General features: G+C 39.1%; 1 protein-coding gene across 2 annotated transcripts in view; it reads right to left on the bottom strand.

The window, feature by feature from the left end:
- Positions 1-26,417, bottom strand: part of LOC120546828 (steroid hormone receptor ERR2-like) — an 80,133-nt gene that overhangs the window by 18,063 nt on the left and 35,653 nt on the right. The window contains exons 1-3 of one of the 2 annotated variants that reach the window (XM_039782051.1): positions 20,016-20,509; positions 9,761-10,176; positions 3,405-3,521 (exon numbers count right to left, since the gene is read on the bottom strand). In XM_039782051.1, coding sequence (XP_039637985.1) covers positions 3,405-3,521; positions 9,761-10,176; positions 20,016-20,065 — 583 coding nt within the window. In that variant the 5' untranslated portion in view covers positions 20,066-20,509. Of the gene's footprint in view, positions 1-3,404; positions 3,522-9,760; positions 10,177-20,015; positions 20,510-26,417 lie in introns of those variants that run through there. The other variant, XM_039782050.1, reaches the window with a different exon arrangement.

Here is a 26,417-nt window from a genome sequence, read left to right as displayed (position 1 = left end):
AGGGCAAGCCGCTGTCCCCCATTGATTCCATGATCAAAGCCCCCCCATGTCTGTAAAAGGTTGTGTGGCACTATGCTACAATTAAATGTCCTTTTTCCTTTTAATTGAATGTCATCACTTTCAGAGAATAAACTACTGTGCCACATGTTGAGGTGGCTGTGATGCCGCGTCTCAGGAGCAGCAGGCAATGGAGGCTACAGATTTCCCCTCACACACACACACACACACACACACACACACACACACACACACACACACACACACACACACACACACACACACACACACACACACACACACACACACACACACACACACACACACACACACACACACACACACACACACACGCTGACTGTCCACATCAACGGCTTAGCTCGGCCCGCCACAGACAATACCCCACCGTTTTCCTCTAAGCATGCGCTAATAGTTTCAGCTTTATTTCTGAAGGAACTTAGTTTTTTCTGGCTGAGAGTCAATGCCTCGGCGTGAGATATTTGGGCCGGGATGAAGACATCAAGAGTGGGCGCATGTATAAATAGTGTGTTAATGGCAATACAATGAATGACCCTTCATTCTGAGATGAACAAACACAGCATACATAGTGAAGTTGTATTAGTGGCAGTGAACCAAGAGCCTGACATACAATCTTGTGTTACCAACACAGATTGCAGTTAACTGCTCCTAGCTTCTATTATGAGTTGTGTTTGGTGCTGGCAGAACACAACAAAATGGTATGACCATGGTTTATTTTAGGAAATGATGACTGTTGAGTCTATGAACAGTTTTTTTGAACGCTCCTTTTAACATTAGGATATATATTATACAATCAGTGTAGATGGCAGTGGACTGAACTCTGAATTTAACATGGTGTAATCTGTGTTAAAACTGGTATATAATGTTGTACTTAGTGGAGTTTCATGCTGGTCCTAACATTGTGAAGGGATGTTAATAATATCAGAGCTCAAATAATGTTCTGTTGAATAAGTATTAAAAAACACAGACACTACTCTGAAGCTATCATTTGTCAACTAAACTCTAAGTGTTGGTTTGGTGGATGGAGACCAGTCCCATATAAAGTATTTAAAAGCAATACTTGAGTAAAAGTACAAGTATCTTAACAGAAAATGACTTTGGTAGAAGTTAAAGTCACCTTTTAGAATATTACTTGAGTAAAAGTCTTAAAGTATTTGATATTTACTGTACTTGAATACCAAAAGTAATTTTCTGAAATAAAATGTACTTAACTATTAGAAGTAAAAGTACAGAAAAACTTTGATAATGAACTTTATTGTGGCTTCCTTATAGTAAAGCATAATATTCAGGGTGTCCACACCTTCTTAAACATCAAAGTCTGACATTAACAAAGAGAAAAACAGAATTTGAAGTTTTTGTTCACTCCAACGTATGACAACATTTCTTGTTAGTAACGAAGACGCTGAGGGAAAATGTAGTGGCGTAAAAGTGAAAGTTTCCAATAATATAAATAACGAAGTAAAGTACAGATACGTGAAAATTCTACTTAAGTACAGTAACTAAGTATTTGTACTTTGTTACATTACAACACTGATGGGGACTATCATGCCCATCCCACAATGTACCCATAGATGTAAGCTCACTGAGTTACTTTGATTCTGAAGAAAACTTGAAAAACATAATTCTCCCACAAGTTCTTCATAAGGAGTGCCTTTTTTCTATACATTTTTAAAGTTGATTGTGCACTAAGGGTTTTAAAATACCTCAAACAATTCCATGAGTTATGTGTTACAGCCACTGCTGCTGCTCCTGACAAGCGGGACAAATCAAACTATATTAACTAACTTTCCATTGTTTTCAGAACACCTGAACAGAACACATTCTCCTCTCCCTTTCACCTCACACAGTATCTCTGCCTCCGTAGCTCCCTCGGCACCTCACAGTTTGGAAACCCCTGATCTAAAGTAACTAAAACCCGAGGGAGTAAAAATGTGCCAATGAAATACATGGCATGAAATTCAACAAATAAATTATACATAATTCTCCCTTGCTTTCACAAAGCATATATATATATTATTATTATTATTATTATATTTTTTTTAAGGTGCATCTTATTGCATAAAAATCTGTCCAAAAAGGTGTACAGTGAAGTCCCAATTCAGCATTAGGTATTATAATACTCTCTACAAAAGCATAACTAAGAGCTAGACTATATGCATCAGGGTGGAATAGCTCTTCTAGCTAAACAAACAAATGCAAAAAAACAAACACATAACAACCCTCTTTCCTTTGAAAAAAAGAAAAAGAAAAATCTATCGGCTAGATTTTCCCTCTGTACTCCCAAAGGTCTCTCTCTAGAGGAGAAACAACACATGCAGGAAGTGAGGTGGGATGTTCGGAAAGCATTTAGCGGATCAATATGCCAGGCAAGAGAGGGGAAGGGAGACAGACAGACAGACAGAGAGGGAGAGAGAGGGTGAGGGAGAGAGACACCCAGAGCCCAGGGGAGAGGGAAGTCTTAGGAGAACAGCCTGTGCTTTTCAAGAGTACTGTTACACTTCTCAGTCAGTCTTGGTAGGAACATCCAACTCAGCAGTTTGTTCCTACCCGTCTGAGTTAAACGCAGAGAGGCTCAACAGTGTGAGGAGAGGTAAGCAAGGTTTGTGGGTGATGCCACTGGTGTCTCCCGGAGGACAAAGCTTGGTTTAATATCTGATCACTGACCCTTCTTTTAGCCCCCAGTAAAACTGTTAGACTGTGTTAGAGTCACGATCAACTGTCTATGTTCAACATTTTGATAGTTACTCCTAAAGCTCAGCAATCCACTTTATAACCCTAAATAATAAGCTTTTCATATTCATATTTCATTGATCAACTCTTCATGAGCTAAAAACACTTGTTTTAAGTTTGGTCACAATCTCAACAGCATCTAATAGGTTATTTAAAAGTTTTATAATTTAGATGATCATAAGGTTTTTGGTCCCATACAGGACAGCTTAATTCTAACTATAATAAAAAAAAAAACAGAAATCAGAAGAATGGGAGTAAGATTTCCATTTAAAAACAATATTTATTTTGCCTTTTCAATGCTACTTTTATCATAATTCTCTTAAATAGTTGAGACCAATAAGTGCTGTTTAAAATCTCACCAGGGCTGCAACTAACAATTATTTTAATTATTGATTAATTTAAATTGTCACAAATTAGTATAAAATAAAAGAAACAATACTTCACATTTGAGAAGATGACTTGACTTGATGGAACCAGATCATTTTGGTCAATGTTTGATATTAGGTTGTAGACTGCATTTCTGTTGATTGATACATCCATGATTTGTTTCAGCCCTATATCTCTTAAATTATACCTGAAGTAGAATTAGGTAAGAAGAAGAACACAAAAAATGACCAGGTAATAAAATCAGTACTCACCTTCTTTTAACATGCCAACTTTAAGACATTTCATGAAGCGGCACGCCTGGCACGACTTGCGTCTCCTTTTGGTGATCTCACATTCATTGGTGGCCGGACAGCTGTACTCAATATTCCCTGTAGAAGATTAGAAAAACATGATGTCATTAGAAGAATGACAGATGTTTTAGAATTTTTGCATAGAAAAGGAGACCAAATCGGAAAGAGTAAAGAACAGGCACAGAATGACAGTTAGAGACAACACATGCGTGTGTGTACACACACACACACACACACACACACACACACACACACACACACACACACACACACACACACACACACACACACACACACACACACACACACACACACACACACACACACACACACACACACACACACACACACACACACACACACACACACACACACACAGGCACACACACCTGTCCCAAGGTGACCCCGTATGACACTCCTGAAGGAGAGGAGGTTTTAGTGGCATTTTGATGGGACATGTAAAAAGCACCTCCCCGCCCCGGAGTCCCACCCCCATTTTGACTCACAGATAAATTGGCTTCATTAATGCAGAGCATCCTCTCTGCAACGCTCACCACGACCCCTTCAAGCTCATCCTTCTTCACCTAAAGGATGATGGGGAAGCTGCCCTCTCTCAACAACACAAGGGCTAAGAGATGGGCGCGCAGCTGAGCGCTCTGGATTAGGCTATCTAGTAAAAACCAAGAGCTGCTGTTAGACTCGCCAATCTAAGGCTTCCATATCATGCAGCAAAACTCAATGTATTATTCAAGTCCGTCTTGACGTTTGTTGGCTCACTATGGAAATAATTTGTATGCAATTTCATCAATCGGGTCCAAAAAAAGCCAGAAGTACAGACATTAAATCGGCTGCCATGTAACCGCTGCCTGTTTTTATCAACAGGTTTCGGTTAACAATTATTTTTAAGGGTCATTACGTGTCACTTCAAAAGCTGACGTGACCCCAAAAATCCAATGACAAATCCTCTATCCCAAGTACCTGAATCCTTTGATTGAGTGTTTAAACAATGTCCCCTAAGTCCAGAGATGTATTAATGGTACCTAAAAACAGCAAACCAGGTGTTATCTGTTGCAGTCCTGCCAAAGCTGCCCCCCACAACACACACACACACACACACACACACACACACACACACACACACACACACACACACACACACACACACACACACACACACACACACACACACACACACACACACACACACACACACACACACACACACACACACACACACACACACACACACAATCCCCTGTTGGTCGAGGGGAAGGTGCCAACATTTGTCAGGATCCCTGGCATCGATGGTGCCAGCAGGGTCATATGCACAGTGAGGGGCCCGGGGCACCATGCCAGGATGTTGGCAGAGGCTGCTGCTGGTTTCAGGGTAGGTAAAGTCTTTTAAACTGACAGGCGTTATAGGGAAAATACAGTACAGTGCTGATGTGTGTACCAATTCTATACTACAAACGTATTGTATACAGCATGTACTTCATACTAATTGTCATATTATACTGTTTGTGCAATTAAAATACAACAATTCAATAACTTTGTCTCAAATTAATACTACAACTTACTCTAAACAGGTTTTAAACATGTACTGTGTTCACACAGGAAAAGTGAAAAATGTAAATGAAGTAGCCTATACACAAAAGTATGCATACTAAAAGAATGCTTGATTTTTTTTAGGGTACTGTTGATGTACACTAACCGGTGCACACAAGAGAGATGGAGTTGGAAAACAAAATAAATGTGTATTCACTTTTTTTTTTTTAAACGTTCTGTTTGTAAAGTTTGATTGGCAACGTCATTTCATAGTTACAGTTTGACTGATGGCACAGGTAGCTGTCGGTCAAAGACGGTAATAAGTAATAAGTTATGTAAAGCACTTTGAATTACCTTGTTCTTGAAATGTGCTATATAAATAAAGCTGCCTAATCTTGCGTAAAGTATTCTTTTGAAATTTTTAAGAAATTACTGTACTGCAAAAACAGACAATCACTATATAGGACATACTGTCTACGATTAATATGTAGAATGGAATTTGGGCCCAACTAATGCATTATTTTGTACTAGCAGAAAATAATGCAATACGTGTTTGTCCACTAGTGCCCTCAAAAGTAGTGTCCATGGTATGGACAATCCCACAAAGCAATGCATCACATTTTACTGCTGTTGTGAAACACTGCTGTACACCCGTCAATAATGATGCAAAAATTATGATGATCCGTAGGTGCCCGAAATCTCAATTTACCTCTCACTATAGAGAAACTACCAAGTGGCTAATATACAGAGAAAATAGTGAATGGGCCGGCTTAGTTTAGCATACTTCTTTTTTCACCTTGTTTACCTTCTTCTTCTTTCATATTTATTTTATTCATGAACATTATTCTTACAAAAACATCATTTTTTTATGCTGCACCAGAATTGCCCTCTGGGGACAATAAGGTCACATTCAATATATCATTTTATAATTATTAAAGGAAACATTTTATACCTGAATGGATCCAAAATAACCTCTGTGTGTGTGTGTCATCATTGTGTGTGTATGTTGGGGGGGGGCGGGAGTTGCATTAGGGGTCCACAATAGTCTTAAATTGCCTGCCTCTAAAAGCTCACTGTCGGCATACCCTCTTAGTTAATCAGGTCTTGTGTCCACCTTTATTTCTCAAAGGACATTTCAGCCACTCTAATATCCTTCCTTAACCTCTCTTATTTTCCCTCTAAATTTTGATATATGATTATGCCATGCTATTATCCACGCACTCATCTCCACTCAAGCTGGACCTCTCCTTGTCCTCCTCCTTTACCGAGGCCGGGACCCCCCTTCCTGATTACCATTCCATTAAAGTGACTTCTCTGTTCAGTGAATGACCACGTCCCTTGTCCCTTGTCCCTTGTCCCTCTGCCTTTTATTTGGAGGACTCCTCAGCGTCTCTCTTCCCTTCCACTGTTATTGCCCCGATAACACGTGCCTCAGCTTCTAATTGCCCCCCCCCATCTCCTCCCTGTTGGGTGTGGGCTGGAGTGGCCAGGGGGCAAAGAACAGATCCTCACCTCCCTCCCTCCTTTCTTGACTTTCTCCCAATGAAATGCCTGGTTCTTAATTACAGTCACCCAACACTGATTGTTATTGACTGAAACTCCCGCGGCTCAGGACGAATCACGGACAGATTAGGTTCATTATGGGCCTGTCCTCAACGAAGGAGAAGAAGAAGAAGAAGAAGAAGAAGAAGAAGAAGAAGAAGAAGAAGAAAGAAGAAAGAAGAAGAAGAAGAAGAAGAAGAAGAAGAAGAAGAAGAAGAAGAAGAGAGGGGGATCTTTGCAAGACAACCCAAAGTCAAATGGGAACAATTTACAGTCCTTCACTGTTTTGCTGAGACACATGCAGCCTTTAATTGACCAGATTAAGCTAGAAAGTAAAGCTTTTACAGTCTAACTGGTATATACATTTTTAGGTTTACATTGCAACATGTTGAATGAATCCCTTCAACACACCGACTTCAGCCAGTAGGCTAATCAGGTAGCTTAAATCTGCCAGAAGACAGTGAGTGGCTTTAAGAAAATGTTGTCTGCTGTCTATTTGTCAACCTTTCATAAACACATACATCTAGCAGCAACGTTTATTAGAAGACAAATTTTTGTTGTCTCCACTTTTCTTAGTGATTGCTTGTTTTGTAAATCAATACAGACGGACACACATCATATTGTTATCCTTGACATTTATTTCTGTTTTAGCAAAAGTACAAACCAGTGAGTATCAGGAGTATCTGTGCAGCAGGCTGGGTAATAACTTTAGAGTTGGCCAACATGAATTGAAGTCACTATTTTATACTTGTGTTCTCTAATAGCATAAACAGAAAGGTATAACACCTCACTGATTCTTGAAACTTTGACAAAAACATGTCCCACTAAGAAAAGTGCCAATTCTTTTGGAAATTAATAACATTTTCATTAATAAAAAGAATCAAGGTTATAATCAGGGGGTCCTTTGCACATATGTAAGGTTTTATTTTATAGGTTTATTTTTAATTCTTTTTTAATTTAATGATTATTTGCTGGCCCATTGCCTACAAAATCAGTTGTCCTCGGACAGGAGATAATCATTTCAACTTGATTTAAAAAACAAAAAGTAATAATTGAATTGAATAATATCTTTACCACATGAAATAGTACATTGTAATATGTTTTAAAAACTACAGTGAGTTTTTAACAATATTTACTATTAATTTGTGGTTGCTCAAAATGTGTCCCACATATTTGTCACCACCGTCAGATATTTATAAAAAGCAATACAATCAGGCAACTACAAGGTCAACTACATTCCTGAGTACCCCATTTTCAAACCTTCATCTCTACTGCATGCTTCAAGATCACTCAAGCTCTTAAACTTTCTTTTTCGACACTGCTACTGTCACAACCATAAAATCTCAACACCGTCTCTTTTGTATGAAAAATATTAGATTAGATTTTGACATAAATGTATACTTTTTAAGAAGAGGTCTGAAGTAGCTAGCAATAGAGGGGAAACAAGACGGCTAATGTGAACAACTCATGCATATCATGTGAAAGAGTAGGTTTTTGTCACCACCGTCAGACGTCACCACCGTCAGGTTTTTGTGGATATCCTCGCGGCTGTGGTTCGGCCTTGAGGCTGGGGCCGAAACCACAGCCGTGAGGCCGTATTTATTTTGATCAACAATTATATTCTAGCCTCCGTTAAGGACTATTTGGAGGTTTTTGTCACCACCGTCAGACTGTATATCACAGAAAACCTGACAGTGGTGATGTCTGACGGTGGTGACAAAAACCTACTCTTTCACATAATATGCATGCTCAGGATTGTTATTTTTTTGGATCCAATAGTTAAATTAAGTTGTTAAGCAAGAAGCCATCTTGTGTGGTATACATTTTGGAATTGTATGTTGTTATGAGGCCACTGTTACCAGATTAGTGTCACCACCGTCAGTTCTAAAGTCACCACCGTCAGAGGGAGTTTTATTTGTTTTAAATGAATACGCTTACAATATGTTTCTTCTTCAGTGCTGTTGAGTTATTAAAGTAATAGTCTCTTTTAAGACAAATATATGTCTGTTAAATAAAAAAAACATTACTTTTTTCTATTTAGGCTTTAGTAAACGTTGTATGATGTTAGATCTTTTAAAGGAGTACACGTGAAACAGTATAAAAAATGAACAAAAGTGAATATTCAACATTTAACAGCATATCTGTGTACTACGAATGCCAGATAATGATTTAAAAACTCTAAATGCATATTAGACCAATTAAATAAAACATAATTTGCTTTTTATTGTGTCTGACGGTGTTGACAAAAACAAAGTAATAACTAGAAAAACATCTATTTTATGAAAAAAATATGAGGTGGTTGCACCAGTACATTGCTGAACAGCCAAGACTTTGGTCTATAATGATATACCTTCAGATTTTGTAATTTAACTAACTTTTTATTTTCAAAATTAAAACCTGTTTTATCCAAATTCCCAAGAATCCATGACCTGTAAAGTGTGCTGGGACAGTGAAACATTAACAGTGATTACAGAGAGAAAGTAACCAGCTACTGTATGTTTAATAAATCAGCCACGTTCAACTTATGTTTTGCAGTAATGCACTACTGTGTTTTTTTTTTTACTGTGCCAACTACCAATACAATTATATAGGTAAATGAAGAAGATGTTGAACTGTTTTGTATTGCTCCAGTAATTCAGAAGGGTTTGGACGGATCAAATTTATCTTCTCACTAACCTGCTGTCTAGTTCCATGTCTACAGACAACAAATCCTGCAAATAAAATTCTAAATTGTCAGTTGACAGCATATCCTCTCTGTCCAAGTGATTATTCTGGAACAGCTTCCACACATGGCAATGTCGATGCCATGAGTACAATTCACATGCAAACGCATCTAAAAATCCCAACCCAGAGCAGATTTACAGTCTGGGCCTAATGCCTGCTGTAGACGCTCGTAATCACTACCTTGTTTGAGTCCAATAAGAGCAGACGGTTGGATACCAGCACTGAGAAACACATAAAAATGGATTCCCCATCAGGTCAATATGTTTTCCTGGCAATCACAAATGTTGTGGTAAAGCTAGTAAAAACTATTTAGAATCATTATGAAAATATAGACAGGTGTGTTATAGTACATCTTGGTTAATGGGCTAACACTTTCTGAGAAGAACATTCAACCACCTGGGAAATTACAGAAAATATGATTTTTCTCAGGTTTAACTAGGAGTATATAGACATTGGAGATGAGCTCAGGTGAGCCAGTGAAAGTTGTAAGAAGAAGTGGGAAATACCTTGTATCGTCCTTTTGAAAAAGGCTTTGCAGGCCTCACAGGAGGCCACCCCGTAGTGGTACCCTGAAGCAATGTCACCACACACCAGGCACAGCCTCTTGGGAATGGCATTGAGCATGTACTCGCACTTGATCGGCGAGTCGTCTGCCACAACGCCGGAGCACTCCTCGTAGCGGCGTAGGCAAGCGGCAGCGCCACCACCGAGCATGCCTGGGTTGAACATCGGCGGGGAGTCCATTGCATGTGAGTGTCTGCTGCTGCCGTTAATGTAGCCGCTGGCGTCAGAGTTGCCGCTGGGACTGTGGTGACTACCGGTGTCTACTAGCGAGGAGGATGGACTGGAAGGCTCGGTTTTGACGTAAGAACCACAGCTGGAGGATAGATGTCGGTCCTCAGAGGGCATTCTGGTTAGCAGCCTGGATAAACACACACAAGGCGAGAGCTGTGGTCAATTTTAGTTATTGAATTTACAGAAAATAAAGTGCAAACTGGGGAGCAACAGAGCTAATTCATTGAGAAGAAACATTGTTCTTGGCCAATAACGGAACATCTTTAAAAATTCTTCTTAATTCTTTAAGGAGTCCGTTAGTCCAAATGTGGGAGAAAATTCCCTATTTTTTCTTAACTAGTCAGGGTCATGCAATCTTTTAATTAAAGTAAAACAAATACTGGAGGGACAGGGCTTTCAAACATCAGCGATATGAAAATGGAGCCTGTTTACCTCACATGCTAATAAGCACTGATTTTCTAGAGAACTGAGACACAAAGAACCGTACGTGAAACTTACTTATACATTAGAAAACTACAGTATCACTGAAATGATCACCACTAACAAGTGTTACAAGAAGCACTGAGCATTGCTTTCTTCCATCATCTCCTGATCATTCTGCGAGAAATTCATCAGCTGTGATGGAGCACGACGGTCCATCTGAGTTTGATAGATTATGTTACCGGCACAACCATTTATGTGTTGGAATGCCAAGTGATATACTACAGCAGCTTATTTCTCTCAGGCAAAATGGTAACTAACGACCATGTCAACAGATGCCCCATACATCTTGCAAACAATGCCCACAGTTGGTCGGCTGCCAGAAGTAAATGAATGAATGCAACTTCAGAAGGCTGTTAATGGACAGAGAGAGGTGTTACACTCAGCATATGGAGGATCATGGGTAATACATGACCCAATCAATAGTCCCGCTTAGTTTGCCAAAGGACGGTGCTGGGTTACGGTGGACTTAAGTGAGAGGTTGGAGAGCCTGAGGAAGAGGCACTGACCTGGGATTATGTTCCCTGATGGCAAACTTCATTATAAAGTTTGGGAAAAGGCAGAGTTAATGGAAAATGTAACTTCTGTACACACAACAGACTTACTAACAAAAATAAACTGTTGCCAGATAATTGAAAAATATGATCAGATGTGATCAAAAACAAAAGGTTTCTGGAGGGCTTCTTGCATTGCTGCATGTTTTTCTAGAACAACTTGAGTTGTATTTTATAAAGGGGAGGTTTAAAATGACAGACTTTTTTGGTTGAGCTTCAAGTGGACACAGTTCTTTATTTGCCATGAGAAGTACTTTCTGAAAAATGTCTTTTAAATTCACGAGGGCTGGGCACTTGTATGTGCATGACACAATAAATAGCAGCGAATACTAAGGCTATTGTTGGACAATAATTTCTCTTTAGGGCAGTGTAGCATCTGTATGTTGTTGTACTTGCAGTAGCTTAAATAACATCCTCTCAAACAAAGCATGAAACGAGGCTTGGATCTGTCTAAGAACCGCTGGCTCTGTCTATCAGAGTTGGTGCTGACCTTACACAACTTGAGCTCTACATGCTTGTGAGTTGTAAATATTGGACGAGAACAGGGGAAAGCCATGTTAAGAATGTCTGAAACTAACAAAAAGCTCATGTTGACCAGATTCCTCTGAACATGTTGCCTTTTTTCTGCCAGGGGCAGCCCTGGGTTTTCAAATTTAAAGTTGTTGTGGTTAGGCATGTATTTTTCCTCAGTGTTTATAAAGCCATGAAGTCATCAGGCCCTGATAACATGAAACCTCTCTTTTAACTGCTAACGGGTAGCGGGTGGAGGGAGGAGGAGGAGGAGATAGTCTCTACCCCTGGGCCCAGATCAGATCTATTGATCCTCTGCTTCCTTCCTGTTCCAGATGAGCCATGAAAAAATAAACCCTCCTCTTACGGGTCCCAGACATTCCTTATGCATTTTTAATCAGTCAGGACTGTTAACATAGTGTGAGATGGAGCGATACAACATTATGTTAGTCTTCATTCTGAAGCTATTGCGGTTTATAAAAGATTCACAGGGCACACGTTAAATCTGGTTAGCAATCAGCATGCATGCACCTATAGTCAATTGGAAGGTATATTTTCTCCCATCTGAGGGAATTGGAGAGAGCAGCGTGGTAGCAGTTAATACATCATCGCAGCCAGATAGGGGGATTCCCTATGGAATAGTACATTGTGGCATATGTAAAAAGTAGTTCATTCCCCACTTAGCACACAGTAACGCTGGGGAGATGTTTTTTGTTAGGTTTAATGGAAATTTCTAATGGGTCCTTTCAAATCTGTCGAAATGAAATAATGGCACGAGCCACCAATCCGTTCGGACAGAAATAGCTTCATAGTTTCATAATTTGGTTTCTTCCTCTTATTATGAAGACACAGATTTTCTAAGCGCAGCCTGACACTCCTCCACCTACCCCGCTCCCTTGGCAACACACACTCACTCAAACACGCACAAACGCATTGCACCTACAGTAATATCTAATGGGGTGTGTTTGCTCCGCCGCGCAGAAAAATGGTACAAACCGAGCAGACAAGCAAGACTCATCAGACAGACGTGAAGGTCACCTGCCTTCTCTGCTCTGCTGTTCTTAGAGGCCCAGACGGTCCCACAATGGACGCCAGACACAGGTTTCAGTGTGTCTACCCCGCTGAAGAAAGACAGCGTCTAGACACGACTTCATGGACAAAACTACAGCAGAGAGCTGTGCATAATGCTTAATATGACCGAGACGCTGCCTGAAATGCTGAACACACTCAGATCAGTGACCAATTCTTTTTTAGCTTGGAGCCAAAGCGTGAAGGGTGTAACATTTTCCAGCAGAGCAGCTTAAAATCTCAAATGTTTATGTTTGCATGTGTGTATGTGTATGTGTGTGTATTTTGGCATGCCTCCTCATGCTGGCAGTGTTTCAGATACCCTGCTTCCCTACATACATCCTGAATCCATCCACCTCTTCTCTAAACCATGAAATATGTTTTCCAGCCTTCCGAATTTCAGCACAGTAAATTTTTACCAGCAGTCAAAAATAAAAAATAAATTCTAAAATGTATAATCAAAGCAGTTCTCCACAATGACCTCATGCTATCCTCCTCATGTGTAAAGGGTTAACAATCAGACTTTCCATATTTGACTATGTATTTTCCCACTTAGGGGAAATATTGTTGTTAAGCTTGGGGCTAAGCTAGTAGCAAAGAACACAGCGTAAATCATAGTGCTGAACACACAGCCTAACATGGAAGCGCAGGGAAGGACAGAGGCAAGGAGCCATGCATGAAATTAGTTCATTAATCTTTCTATGATAGGCTGTCCTTGTTTGGGGCAAACTCTATCAGCCTTACACTGAGGGCCCCTTCCTGCCTGACACATAGATTACACTGTTAGTTCGCGGCCGGGGTGTCTGGGAAATGAATGGTCATGCGAGCGGGAAAATGGGGTAGCGTGTGTCGCCCAAGTGTTAAGTAGTAACAACAACATGCGTGTGACATAGCGTTGGCACAAATGAAGGTCATCAAAAAATGTATGCGTCTAAAATTTAAATGCATTTATGCGCTACTGCGAATGATTTAGTCGGTTTATGGAGAAAAGACATCAAATACATTTTTAAAGAATAGTTTAAGGTTACAATAGAAACAGCGTTAATTAAAATCTGCAAGCTGTGCATGTCTTCTCAATATCTTAAACAGTCTGCTCAAACCTTACAGCTTCAGTTAACACATCTAAATCACAGACTCTCAGCCATAAACTTAAATATTACATATACAATTCTAGTTACTATTCTAGCTATCAAGTCTGAATTGTTGTATCAATATATACCTCCTTAAGTTCTCTTACAGGTCTGCTTGATGAGATGATGCATTTACTGTCTTCAAACCGTGGAATAGTTTACTTCATTTAATTAATCGGCATTTAAAAGACTTATTTACTGCTATTATGGACTGAGGTAATTACCCTTTAAACAAAATGTTATTCCTGGTCTAATTTAGATTGTGTTGCATTTCTTTTGTGCTTTAATATCTTGCTTCTTTGTGGTAGGTTGTGCCTTCAGCATATGTTTTAGATATTTATATAATGTGCATTTTATTAGGTTTTATTTATCTAATGTTCAAGTCTGTGTGCATTTAATGTTTCGTCTGGCTGTAGGACAGGGGAAATAAAGTTTAGGGCTGCAACTGAAGATTATTTTCCAAATTGATTAATTTGCAATTGTTTTGACAGAAAATAATGAAAATGTCCATCACAAGGTCGCAGAGACTGAGGTGATGTCTTCATGTCTTGTTCTGTCTAACCGTACAAGATAGAAGAGGAAGAAGATAGATATCATGTTTATTATTATAGAAGAATAAGAAACCCCCCAAATATTCAATGTCACGATGCTGGAACCACTAAATGCTTTGCCATTTTTGCTTTAAAAAAATCCTTAAATGATCAATTGAATATAAAAATAACTGCAGATTTTCTAACTGTTAGAGCAATAATAACGTTAAAGCTAAAGTTTGAATTTTGTGCTTTCATTGTGAAGGACTGAATTTTCTGCTGTAATTATTCTAAACACACTTCATGGTTGAAATCTCAGAGAATAAGTTAGTGGACTTTTTTTTACTACAGATTTGTGTCCGGAAAGTGGAGAAAGAATATCCAGTGCTCTTTATGAATTTTGTTTTGAAAACCATTGTACAACAGCTTTACATTCTTACAAATATCCTACCTTTAAAAGTTACCACAAGTTCCAGTACTACTTTTGTATGTATACACACACACACACACACACACACACACACACACACACACACACACACACACACACACACACACACACACACACACACACACACACACACCTTCCAACATATGGCCTCTTCAATGTCACTGCCACGAGGAGAGATTGCATAGATTTCCCACATGGATGATGTCTCCTTACCTGGAGTATCAACTCCCCCCACCCCCCCCCATCTACATACACGTCCACCACCTCCAGGAAATTGCTCTCCCTGCAAAGTCAAACACACCCCTAACTGCCTTTTAAAAAGAGACAGAAGAAAGAGGTTATGGGGGAGAAAGAATAAACGAGCAGAGACTTAAGCCGTCATTGGGAATCAGAGGGGGGACTCATGAGGGACAGTTCCAATATTGATTTCATAAATAAACAGAGATGGCCATTGATCCTAATGTTATTTTGCATTTCAATTACTGCCCAGAAACATAACCTTCAAACGTCTGCTTCTCCACAGTAATAACATCCACTGATAATCACAAGCGAGTCTTGTCCGGCGCAAATTGGCTTCGTCTCTCTCTCTCTCTCTCTCTCTCTCTCTCTCTCTCCCCAAATGTGTAAATGACACAACTTTGCATTTGCCTAATGGTATTAGGGCATGGGCTGAATTTCAAGTGAGACTCAAGCTGATACAGTAAGCGCTCCGGTCAATTGACACAATGCAAATTAACGTGGTGAAGAGGAATTAAGTTCACAATGTGAGACCTCGTGAAGCTACGATGAGGCCCATTAAATTAAACATGCTGGCTGACCCACACCATGATTAGACGCACTGCTTCTTGTTCTCTGTGTGGGTGTGTGTTAGTGTGTGTGTGTGTGTGTGTTAATTTTACTTGATCAATAAAACAAACTCATTCTAAGAGGTCGTCTCTGCTGCTTGCACTCAGCCTGAGCACATGAAAGCCACATTAATGTTTTGATTGAAAAGCGGCTGCAAAAAAAGCCTCCATCTACATCCTGATGAATTCAGAGTCCTTGACAGGCTGCCTAAAGGATATATCTACATCACAAGGGGGGTCATGACATGTAATGAAGTTATTTCTTCCCTCATGCCGTCACACAGAGCTGGGCTGTACCCTCATATGCAGCAGCCATCGCCATTAATAAACACGTCAGGCGGAACACTTTTGAATTGTTTTTATCTGTGGTCATTTTTGCTGAAACTGCTTCCTGCATCCGTCAGTGGGTTCGTTTGGCTTCCCAGTCAATTGTACTGGTCCCCTTAGCCAACAAACTTGAATATGGGATTTAATAAAACAACAACAGTGACAGTGTTACTTAAAGTGCAGTGATAGCTGTTTCCATGCAGTGTAGAAGTGTGTGCTGGAAGCAGCCAAATTTGTCCTATCACTACGGTGATTAAGCAGAATGTAAGACACTGGCCCTCACAAGTAACAAAACAACATTTATAGCAATGTTACAAAGACTTAAAATTCTATTTATTATTTCTGATCTACACTTAAATGCTTTTGAAGAACACATAGAAGCAGCGATAAGACCCAAAATCTATCAGTAACATATTAAATATAATTTCATAAATATCAGATGTTTTTTGGGGGAAGTTTTATATCATGGCAGTTTCCAGTTAAAAATCTCCACTTTGGCCCAACATAATACAACATAATACTGTACACTATATGTCACTAATCAACTCCACAAAATGCGCTTATGCACAGGGCTGAAATATTCTGCTGTAATTTAATTAAGCCAATTTTTTTCCGATACTACATTTAAAAATATTAGTAAAATATTACTTATTAGTCAAAGATTAGTCAAAGTTATAGGTTATTTGTCAAAGAAAAAAACAAATAAAATAAAAGTATATTTAATATCAACTTTGTAATCTCTTCTTTATGAAATGGAATTATGCGGTGGTGCTAAGAATTTTGACAATGCTTGGACTAATTTTTATCGATTTATTTTTTAAGATATTAATGACACTGACAAATGAAAACACTACATTATAAACACAATATGACAATGTGCATACACTAGTGTAATAAATGCAGATGCAACGCATGATAAGATGATGTTTCTCTTAACAGACACAGTCAGGTGTTTCCATGATATATATGCAGCACTAAAATTAGATCCCAGGTCAGTGTGTGATTCTTTGGTCTCATCCTTATGTGCACGCACATATGTGTTTATGTGTCTATGATTGTGTGTGTGTGTGTTTGAATACGTTTGACTGATTGTGTTTATGTATTCCTGTTGGTTTGCTTATGAAGGGCACCTACGGGAACAGCAAGTGGAATAAGAGAGAAATGGATCTGATTTATAGAGCAAACTGAACATAAACAACATTTCAACTTTAAGTGTAAATGATGCCATTGTCAAAACTGCCACGGCTAATCACAGAGACATAATTAGGCTTGACCATTTTAAAATCAACAACTGCTTGTTAAACATTTATATAATAGAACAATAATGTGTCTTGGTTTCAAAAGATATAAAATTGTTGAAATTAGTGTTGACCATGAAAAAAACATTTATAGGCAGAAGGAATTTTTTCTCTTCCCAGAATTTTCAAATCATGTCATCTGACTGAAAAAGTGGAGAAGAATAACTGAAGAGACAGATTGTAATAGATTACACAGTTTAATGGACTCTGGGTCCAGTCGGTATTGTGGCTCCACACAAATTTGCTTAAAATGTGGTTCAAGAAACACCAAAACGGTCCTCAAGTGAATATTTTATAAAGATTAAATCATATATCCCAACACTAAATCAGCACATTATATTTACATGTATGTACAATAACATTTTTCATTTAATGTTTTGTGCAGAGGAAACACTGTTGCAAAAAAACATCTGTAAGAGTCAATAAGGATTTGTGTGGATATACATTTAAATATATCTATAATGTAACATGCCTGATAAGCTTATATTAGTTTGTTGGTAGAATAGCATATTTGCCTCCTCAGCAGAGACGTGGCGTGAGAGTCGGACACAGCAGTCGTGGGACCTCTGACCTCTGGCCAGTAGGTTGGTCGTCAGGCCAAAAGGCCACTAAGGGATTATTAATAGCATTCCCCAAAGCCAGACCTTACTAAGCATGGCTTTATGTGACACTACAGGCACATATTTACTGTGTGCAAATACATGAGCAACTACAATTACTTCTAGGTGGTAAACTGTATTACGTTAACAATACTTACAGGCAAAGACACTTTTTAGAATCATTTATATATTGTAGCTTCTGTTACGATACCTTTTTGCTAAAAAGAGTTTTTGCTACTACTGTATAGAATATAAACTGCACATTTTCTACAGTTTATAGTAAGGACAGGCTATTTTATTTTATTTTTTTAAAAGCCTTATCATTGTTTGCTCTCCTTAAATAATATAATCAACATAGCAGTTAAAATAACTCCCTTAGAAAATGCAGCATTAATCCGAGGAAGTACTCAGTTAGGCTAGTAGTATCACAGGTATGTGGAGTGGTGAGTTTGTGTGCGTCCACATATGCAGGGTATACAAGCAGATGCGCACACACACCCCACAAACACACACACACACACACACACACACACACACACACACACACACACACACACACACACACACACACACACACACCCAGTGTTAACATGTAATAAAACATATAATAACTTAAATACCAGTCTTTATTGAATGGATGTGTACTAAATGCAGTTCTACAGATTCTGGAAAGTGATGACTGTGCGAAAAAGAGCTCAGGGGTTGTGGAGTTTTTTCAACTGCACTGCAATCTGCACAGGAATTACTATATCGAATGTCAAAGGCTGTAAAGACAATACATGAAACCGATCTATTTAAACACACTAAAAAGTCATGAAACCCTGATCTGTTACTTTTATGTGAGATATCAAAACAACTGACAAATTCTCTAAACACTTGTGGTTAAACATTACACTCCCGAAACTAGTTCTCTGTCCACTAAGAAATTAGTGTGAATAATTTGACTGTAGTAATTAAATTAAATCTACTTACTTTATTTAATGGACCTTACTTTGTATACTGCACATTTCACTGCACTGTTGTCAATCTTATACTTTTTTTTTTTACTTGTCATTTTGTGTGCCAGTACAAATCTAAAATACAAAATAAAATGAATGTAAAAAATTAAGCACATTTTTGTGCATGTAGCATGAGAAGTGTATAAAAGCTTCAACCACTTTTAAATAATTGTTACTAATCCCCTTTACAGTAATAGGAGCAGTTACATTTGAATGCAAATATGTTTTTTATCTTGCTAAACAAATACAGGCTGATGTTATTTCACTTTTATGAGTTTTAGTTTAACATTACAGAAGATCTTGTGGACAGTTTGAAATATTCCCAATCATAGTCCTGTAAAAAGTGCTAAGCAGGTTAAACCTTTCCAATCCCATCTACAGCTTAACATTAAGAGGATCCCAGTAAAAAGAAGAGCTTCTTTCTAGGAATGCAAGAAGTGTAGTCGTGAAATTTAAAAGGACTGGTGCTTCATTTGAGATGCCAGAGTTTGACTACTGTAGAACAAGCTGCTTTATTCCTGCACTAAATGCACAATGACAATATGCATATACACTTTAATGTTATTCAAATATAATTTGTAAGTATAATATAAAAATTCTTTCCATGATAAGCAGCAAAATAAAAAAAAGCAAAGTGCAAAATTGCAAACAACAGCAAAGTGCTCAGAGCTGTAACCAAACACAGGCAGGCCCGTCGAATATACTCTTATCTGCCTCAAGAACACACTCTCACTCAGACTGGGCAACAGTAAAGTCACAGTTTTCTGTCCCTGGGACACCGGCTGCTGCCAGAGGATAGTTGTCTGGATATCCTCCGCATTAATCGGCCCCTGGCTCTTCCCTGTGGCGGAGGTTAAACCCTGGATTCTGATGCAGGGCTAGACAGCTGTAGGGCAACCTTCCGAGCTGGACTCCCCACGGGCTACTCTACCGCTACCGCAGCCTCACTGACACTACGGAGCTCTGCTGTCCCGCCGGGTTGGCTGTCCCGTACATTGGGGGGGGGGGTGAGGCAACACGAGGAACTCCCTGGCTTTTGAAATAGTTTACTTTATGCTTGAGATTTGTTTCACAAATGATTTAAACAGACTTTTATGATTTTTTTTCTCTCCGTTTTGATAAAAAGTAGAGCATAGAAGTAAAGATGAAACAGAGAAGAGAAAAAGATGCACCTACTGGTTGTGGTAGCAGAGAGGATCAGGGATGCACAATTCGGAAACATCCATCAGTCCACGTTAAGCATTCCAGGTGTTGCAATACAAAACAGATAAATACACAGCTGGGGAAAAGCTGGAGGAGGAAATCAGTTCCTAAGTCTCCACATATCTTGATGAAATGTTGGTCAGGTGTTCCTGGGTGTTGTCTCCCCTCCCTCCCCCTGTTCAACACACGCACAAAATTAAAAACAAAAAAACCTTCTGTCCGACAAACTCCAGTCTGCACAGGTGCTGCACACTCAGGCTCAGGAGTATGTGTGGATAGAGGAAGATTAGTGGTGATATAGAGAGGAGGAAAAACGTGAGGTAAAAATGATGAGAGGAAACAGGAAGTAAGTGTAGAGAAGAGAAGACAGAATAAAGATCAGGGTAGTGATGGATAGAGAAAGAGAGAATAAAAGGCAGACAGATGGATGGAGAGCAGCAGTGGTGAGAGCGCACTCAGGCTGAGTAAGTCAGTGAGGGGATTGAGTCTCCATTGAAGTCATGGGGGCTCTTTAAGAGCAGAAAGGAGTGGTTTGGTGCATATGGAGCAGCTGCCATTGGTCGGTTTCAGGAAGGCTGTCCTGAGAGCAGCCAATGAGGATGAAAGAGTACTGAGGTGGGACGGGCTAATGAACAACCAGTCGGTGTCCAGTCATTCACAAGGGAGCGCTGCAAAACACAGACACAGGCAGACCCTCCCCCAGATAGATATAGTTAAATATAGATATACGGATGTGGATGTGGATGTAGATAGATACAGAGAGGGAGATAGATGAGCAGTTTCTTTAGAGTCACAGTTGATGTTTACTTCTGCAAAAGTAAACTGAAGTGGACAGCAGTAATTGACAGGCAACAGAAGTAGCAGCACGTTCACTAAAGGCGATTTAAACAGGTCTGTTTACTGTGCTTTAAAAGGCTCAGTGCCAGCTTACAGAGCTAAACTGTTCCCTTTACTCTTTTATCCTCCCCACCGTGGATCTGGCTTTCCACAGCCTGCCCTTCTTTAAAGTAATGGCAGCTGCTTCCCACAGCATTTCACCAATCACACTGTGTAGAGAGGGGGATTTACCAAACCCGAAAGAGGCAGGATGTACTAAACCGAGAGTGATAATAACCTCGGCAGGAATGATAATAATGATGACAACGACAGACAAGTTTGAGTGGATCTTTACCACGTCTGTGTAAAGTGGCAGCCATCAGAGGAAACCCAAAGCCCTCCCTCCCCTCCGACCCACTTCATCAACCCACATTTTCCTGATCGATACAAAACCCATCACATGCTCTTATTGATCACAGCGTTGCTGTGTCGCCAGAAGCCTCGGGACAGACTCTGTTTCCCAACTGACTTTTAAATAAAAAGGAATTATAATTTTGAACGTCTTCTTTTCATGTCAGTCCATATCAAAGTCACAGGAGCAAAAGCTGATTGCTCTAATAAAAGGAGCTGTGCATTCTCAAATTAAATTTTTGATCAATATTTTGGCATTTAATGTACTTTTGTGCGGAGGAAAACCAGGATATTCCCGCTGATCTGATTAAGACATGCAGACATAATCAATAGAGGAGATATGTTTATGTTTTTAATGAGGCAGAGAGAGAAGACAGAAAAGGAAAGACACTAAGGTTTAGATGACATGTATGATTCATATCAAGGTTGATTGCTGGGGAATAAGTTTAATAAATAAATGTGGAAATGTTTTATTTTAAGATTTAAGTTATATCCAAATTTAGAGTGCATGTGAAAATATCTTGGCAATGGGAAATTATATAAAAGGTACTGTAAAGCTGCGGATTTGGTCAATTAAACATTGGAGAACCATTATCAAAATTGACATTCTCATCTTTTTTTCAGTCTATTAGTTAAATAAATTCACTGTATTTAATTCCGTAGCTCCACTCTTTTGTTTGTGTTGCCAGTTTTCTGAGGTGGGCCATATTGTTCGTCCAAGGCTCATCTGCCTCCCTCCCTTTCAGCCCAGCAAGGGGACACCGGGCTTCGTGGCATCTGACAGGAAATCTATTGAGCACACAGTCTGTAATCCCACTATCACGCTATCACCAAACGAAGAAACAGTAATCCAATCATTAGGTCTGTATTTAAGCAAAACAGATTTTCAGCTATACGACCAGGATGTCTCTTTAAGCAGATCACAGTAAGTCTGGGGTCTGAACACTTACAGTTTATGTTTTCATAATAGGTTTGCACTCATTAGCCGTTTTTCATTCTCAGTGATAAATTCACTATCTCCAGTGCCTCTGAATGCTGGGATATGGCCTTAATTTAACAGAGAAGAGATGGATACAAAAGGGAATTGGGTTCATTTTGGAAAGAACATTAGGCTTATACAGTATGTGAAAATGTGTGCACTTGTGAACAAAAATACATAAAACCTGAAGGAAACGTTTCTAAAGGCAGATCAGAAAAGCTAAGATTTAACCGTCTGTGTGCAATCAGCACCTTGTTTCTGAAAAGTGAAAGAGAAAACCAATCGTTAGCTGTCAATAAATAGTAATTACATATTGTGGTGAGTTGAGGGACACCCTGTCACATCGGTTGCATGTAATTAAATCTCTGATTCATGAGCAAACTAGTCTTTTATGACTGACCTTCTGACCTCTCCTGACAGACACACTGTACTATGTAGCTCAGCAGGAAGCTCACTGTGTGCTGTGGATAGAACTTGTGTCAAATGCTGCATGTCAACTTTTAATAATAAACTGATTTAACTGAATTGTTTCTGCATCCATATATTAGTATAACAGTTTAGCAAAATACGAAAAAATAGAATGAATTAAAAAGACAACAGGATGATAACAGAAAACTGAATTTCTCAGGTGTTTAGCTGTAGACTCAAATCGCTGCCACTTCTCTGGTTTTAATAAACTCATCACACGACATTACACTGACTTAAATTACTGATATTCAACAACAACAAAAATCAACGAAATGGGAAAAATACAAGCCAAAAAGTAATTTCCCTAAAATATGGAATTAAATGTTGTTTTCTATTTGAAAGGTAGCAAGTTGATGAAATCGGGTTTATCTCAGAGAAAATTATGACTGAACAAACTGTGTTTCCATTCAAATAGAAATGTTCTGCTGAACTCATTTGAGGAATGAGTGCAGAGAAAAACACAGCTGCTGATTCATATTTATCTTGTGAAAGCCCACAAACGTATGACATAGAAATATTATTAGCTTGGGAAAATCATGTTTATTCCTGTTATTTAACTAACAATAGAGACAGAGACACAGAGAACGAGAGAGAGAGAGAGAGAGAGAGAGAGAGAGAGCGAGCGAGAGAGAGAATGATAACGTGCACAACTCCATCGGAAATAATAACATCATGGAAACATAGAACCATGGTTCAAATTAAAACAAAAAAGAAGAGAAAGAAGATAATGTTTCTGTGTTGCACATTCCTAGAAGTCATTTCATTATAAAGCAGCTATAGCAACATTGTATATAAATAAGAGGGATCATCAGAGGTCAAGCTGAAAGATTATTAATGGCATTTTTACCTGTGCAGTAATCTGTTTTGATACATTTAGGTGCATTTTCTTTACTATTATTTTCTTTGGTTTACTGTGCACTGATGTGGTTCTGGTTTTAAGATGATATTGTTCATGTTGCATGTTTTATATGTGTTATTTAACATCTTGGGACCATGATGGAAATACGAGCTCTCACTTTAACGTTGAAATAAAAAATATATTTTAAAGACAAATTATATTTTCAACTACTTAAACACATGTAAAGAATTTAAACCCTCAGCAAAAAAGCAAGCATATTGTACACATGCAGCAATTAAACTTCTAAATGGAAGTGTAAAAGCTTTAACTCCACCTCCAGAACCAACCAAATCAACAAAAATGTGTCTTTATCCAACCACTAACACAGTGCTCTCAGATCCATCATTTGCACACTCCCCTCTCGATGCCACACACTTGTTTGGCTCGTCTGCTGGAGGAGTGTGGAGAGGGATAATTACTATAGCCACAGGGCTGCATTAATCAGCTGGGTGCATTTGTTGGTTTTTATTATGTTCCACTCCCCTCTCTGGGCCACGCCGACTGAGCCAGCAGGACTAGACGGTGGTGGAGGAGCGTGGTTGCCCCGCTGCCCGTTCACGCTGGGTTAATAAATGCTATTAGCCTCTATCTCTTGCCTCTTAATTTCTCATTTAACTGAGGACAGTTAAAACAAAGCTACACGAGCAGTGGTGTTAATCAGGGACTCGTAGCAGGACTTGCATATCTTGATTGCGAGAGCTGGACTCACACGATGAGGGAAAGAAATGTATGAGGGGATTTCTAGTACTGAGAGTGGACCTGTTTTTGCTGTGACACTGCTTCATGAAATATCCATGCAGGCAAATTCACATTTGATCATTCATTATAGTGGTGGTATGATTTGATATCACTGATAGTAAGCAACAGGCAGAGTACGTCCAAAAGTGTTATGTGAAATTATGCTTATTTGCTTGTGAGAAAACTTTGTATTATCTACTGTCCAGAGCTTCTCCTGAATAGTTTGCACTGATATTGTGGGAACATGTATTATTATTATTATTAATAATAATATATTAAGAGGAGGAGTTGTATACAGATTCCATGCAGAGACTGCAATAGTTTACTTTTATCATGATTTTAAAGCAAAATCTGTTCTTATAAACTCTTACATTATTGTCTACTTGCATTGGTGCTTTCATGTATCGTGGCACAGTTGTTCTCACTGCACCATTCATTATTAAAATGTCTTCAATCATGATAAAGACACTTTGGTTAAATGCAATCGCCAAATGGCATATATTATCTGGAGGACATTTTTCTACCTTGCGTTGCATCTACGCTCCAGTGAAAGCCGTGATTGTGATTCCAGCAACAGCAAAATGGTCTCCACTGTGTTTAATCACATTAAATATAAACAAAATCAATTGCTCCGCCATGCTCTAATTTTAAATAGCTCCTTGACACCAGTCAAATCCTCAGCGACACATCTACGTCACCTGCATAACACAAGAGGGTCTGGATGGAGTCACCTCTAAAGCGAAGCCAGGTTGTGTCATTGCCATCTAGAAACAGGATCAATACATTCCTCTCAAGTTCATTCAAATAAGGCAGCTGGCAAAAAACGGCCCTCGTGGTGTCAGCTTTTTACAGCTTTATGACGCTTATGCGTACGAAGCAAGCCTGCTGTGGTTAGAACCTGCAGGTAAAACAGCTAGAGCCAAGAGAAGTGGTTAACTTTTCACGGATGCTTTGAGCCTCTGGACAAACATAAAACATAAAAAAGCAAATAATATGTTAAGATATCTTAGTATTAAAAAATACTGAAGCAACAAGCTAGCTTGTGTTTAAAAAGGCCTGCAAAGAAAACGCATTGAGGAGTAGGCATGTACATTCATCTGTGCAGGTACACTGATCTGTAGAATAGCAGTAACAACTTGCGTGCTAAGTGAGTCTTAGCAAAAACGTCCAAGAGAAGGAAAAAGAACTGTATGTTCATTGAATTCGTTCCACGGAGCTGCCGGTTGGGCTCATACCGACTTCAACGTCTCAGAGCACCCACAGGGCTCTAGTAACTCTTCAATTACCAGCTTTCCTCTGAGGAGTGGTTAACTTGAGTACAAAACTTTCTTTTTTTAAATGACTTATAGTGTGTTTGATAAGGAAATTATCGTCTTTGCTCGTCCCAATCCCATGACAAAAGACACTGTTTCTGTATCATCATCTCCATGGACGACTTAGAGAGTTAGTGGTGTATCCTGTGAAACAATCATCATCTGAGCATGATTTTAGCTGCTGAGAAATTATTTCAATGCATAATTTAACAGCTACGGACTGCACACGTACTTGAAAACATCGTAGTCTTACAGAAATCTGAGGGAGGAAATAAAATGTCCAGTGGATTTTAAACTGCAGGAGTTGCAGCCTGTTTACACAGTGCTGATGAATATAATACTAAAAACAAACATGTATGTAAAGCAGCCTTTGTTGGCAGTAAATCTCATTTTGAAGAGAGGCTTGGTATTCCAGACTTGGCTTCCCTAAGATCCAGGGATGACTTTCATTTAGTCTCACCTCTCCATCCAACTGGGGTCACCCCTGTTGGTATAGCAAGCACAGCAGTCACATTGCTCCACCATGCGCGCAGATTGCTTACTAGAACCGCCTGGAACCTTTCATATTTCCCAGTCAGCATTTTTACAGGATAATTTTGGCAGCCTTTAAGGATATCGCTGCCTTAATAGAGGATAAAAATAAACGGGTGGTGGAAGGGCTATATCAGGCCGGTATAATCTTGTATTCTATACTGTGTGGAGCTAAACGTCTGGCTTTGGCTTCATTCAATGAGATTAAACTTCTCCCCGGT

This window comes from Perca fluviatilis, chromosome 18 (assembly GCF_010015445.1).
Source record: "Perca fluviatilis chromosome 18, GENO_Pfluv_1.0, whole genome shotgun sequence".
Lineage (NCBI taxonomy): Eukaryota > Metazoa > Chordata > Actinopteri > Perciformes > Percidae > Perca > Perca fluviatilis.
Note: the sequence above shows the minus strand (reverse complement) of the source record. Positions and strands in the feature narration are given on the sequence as shown.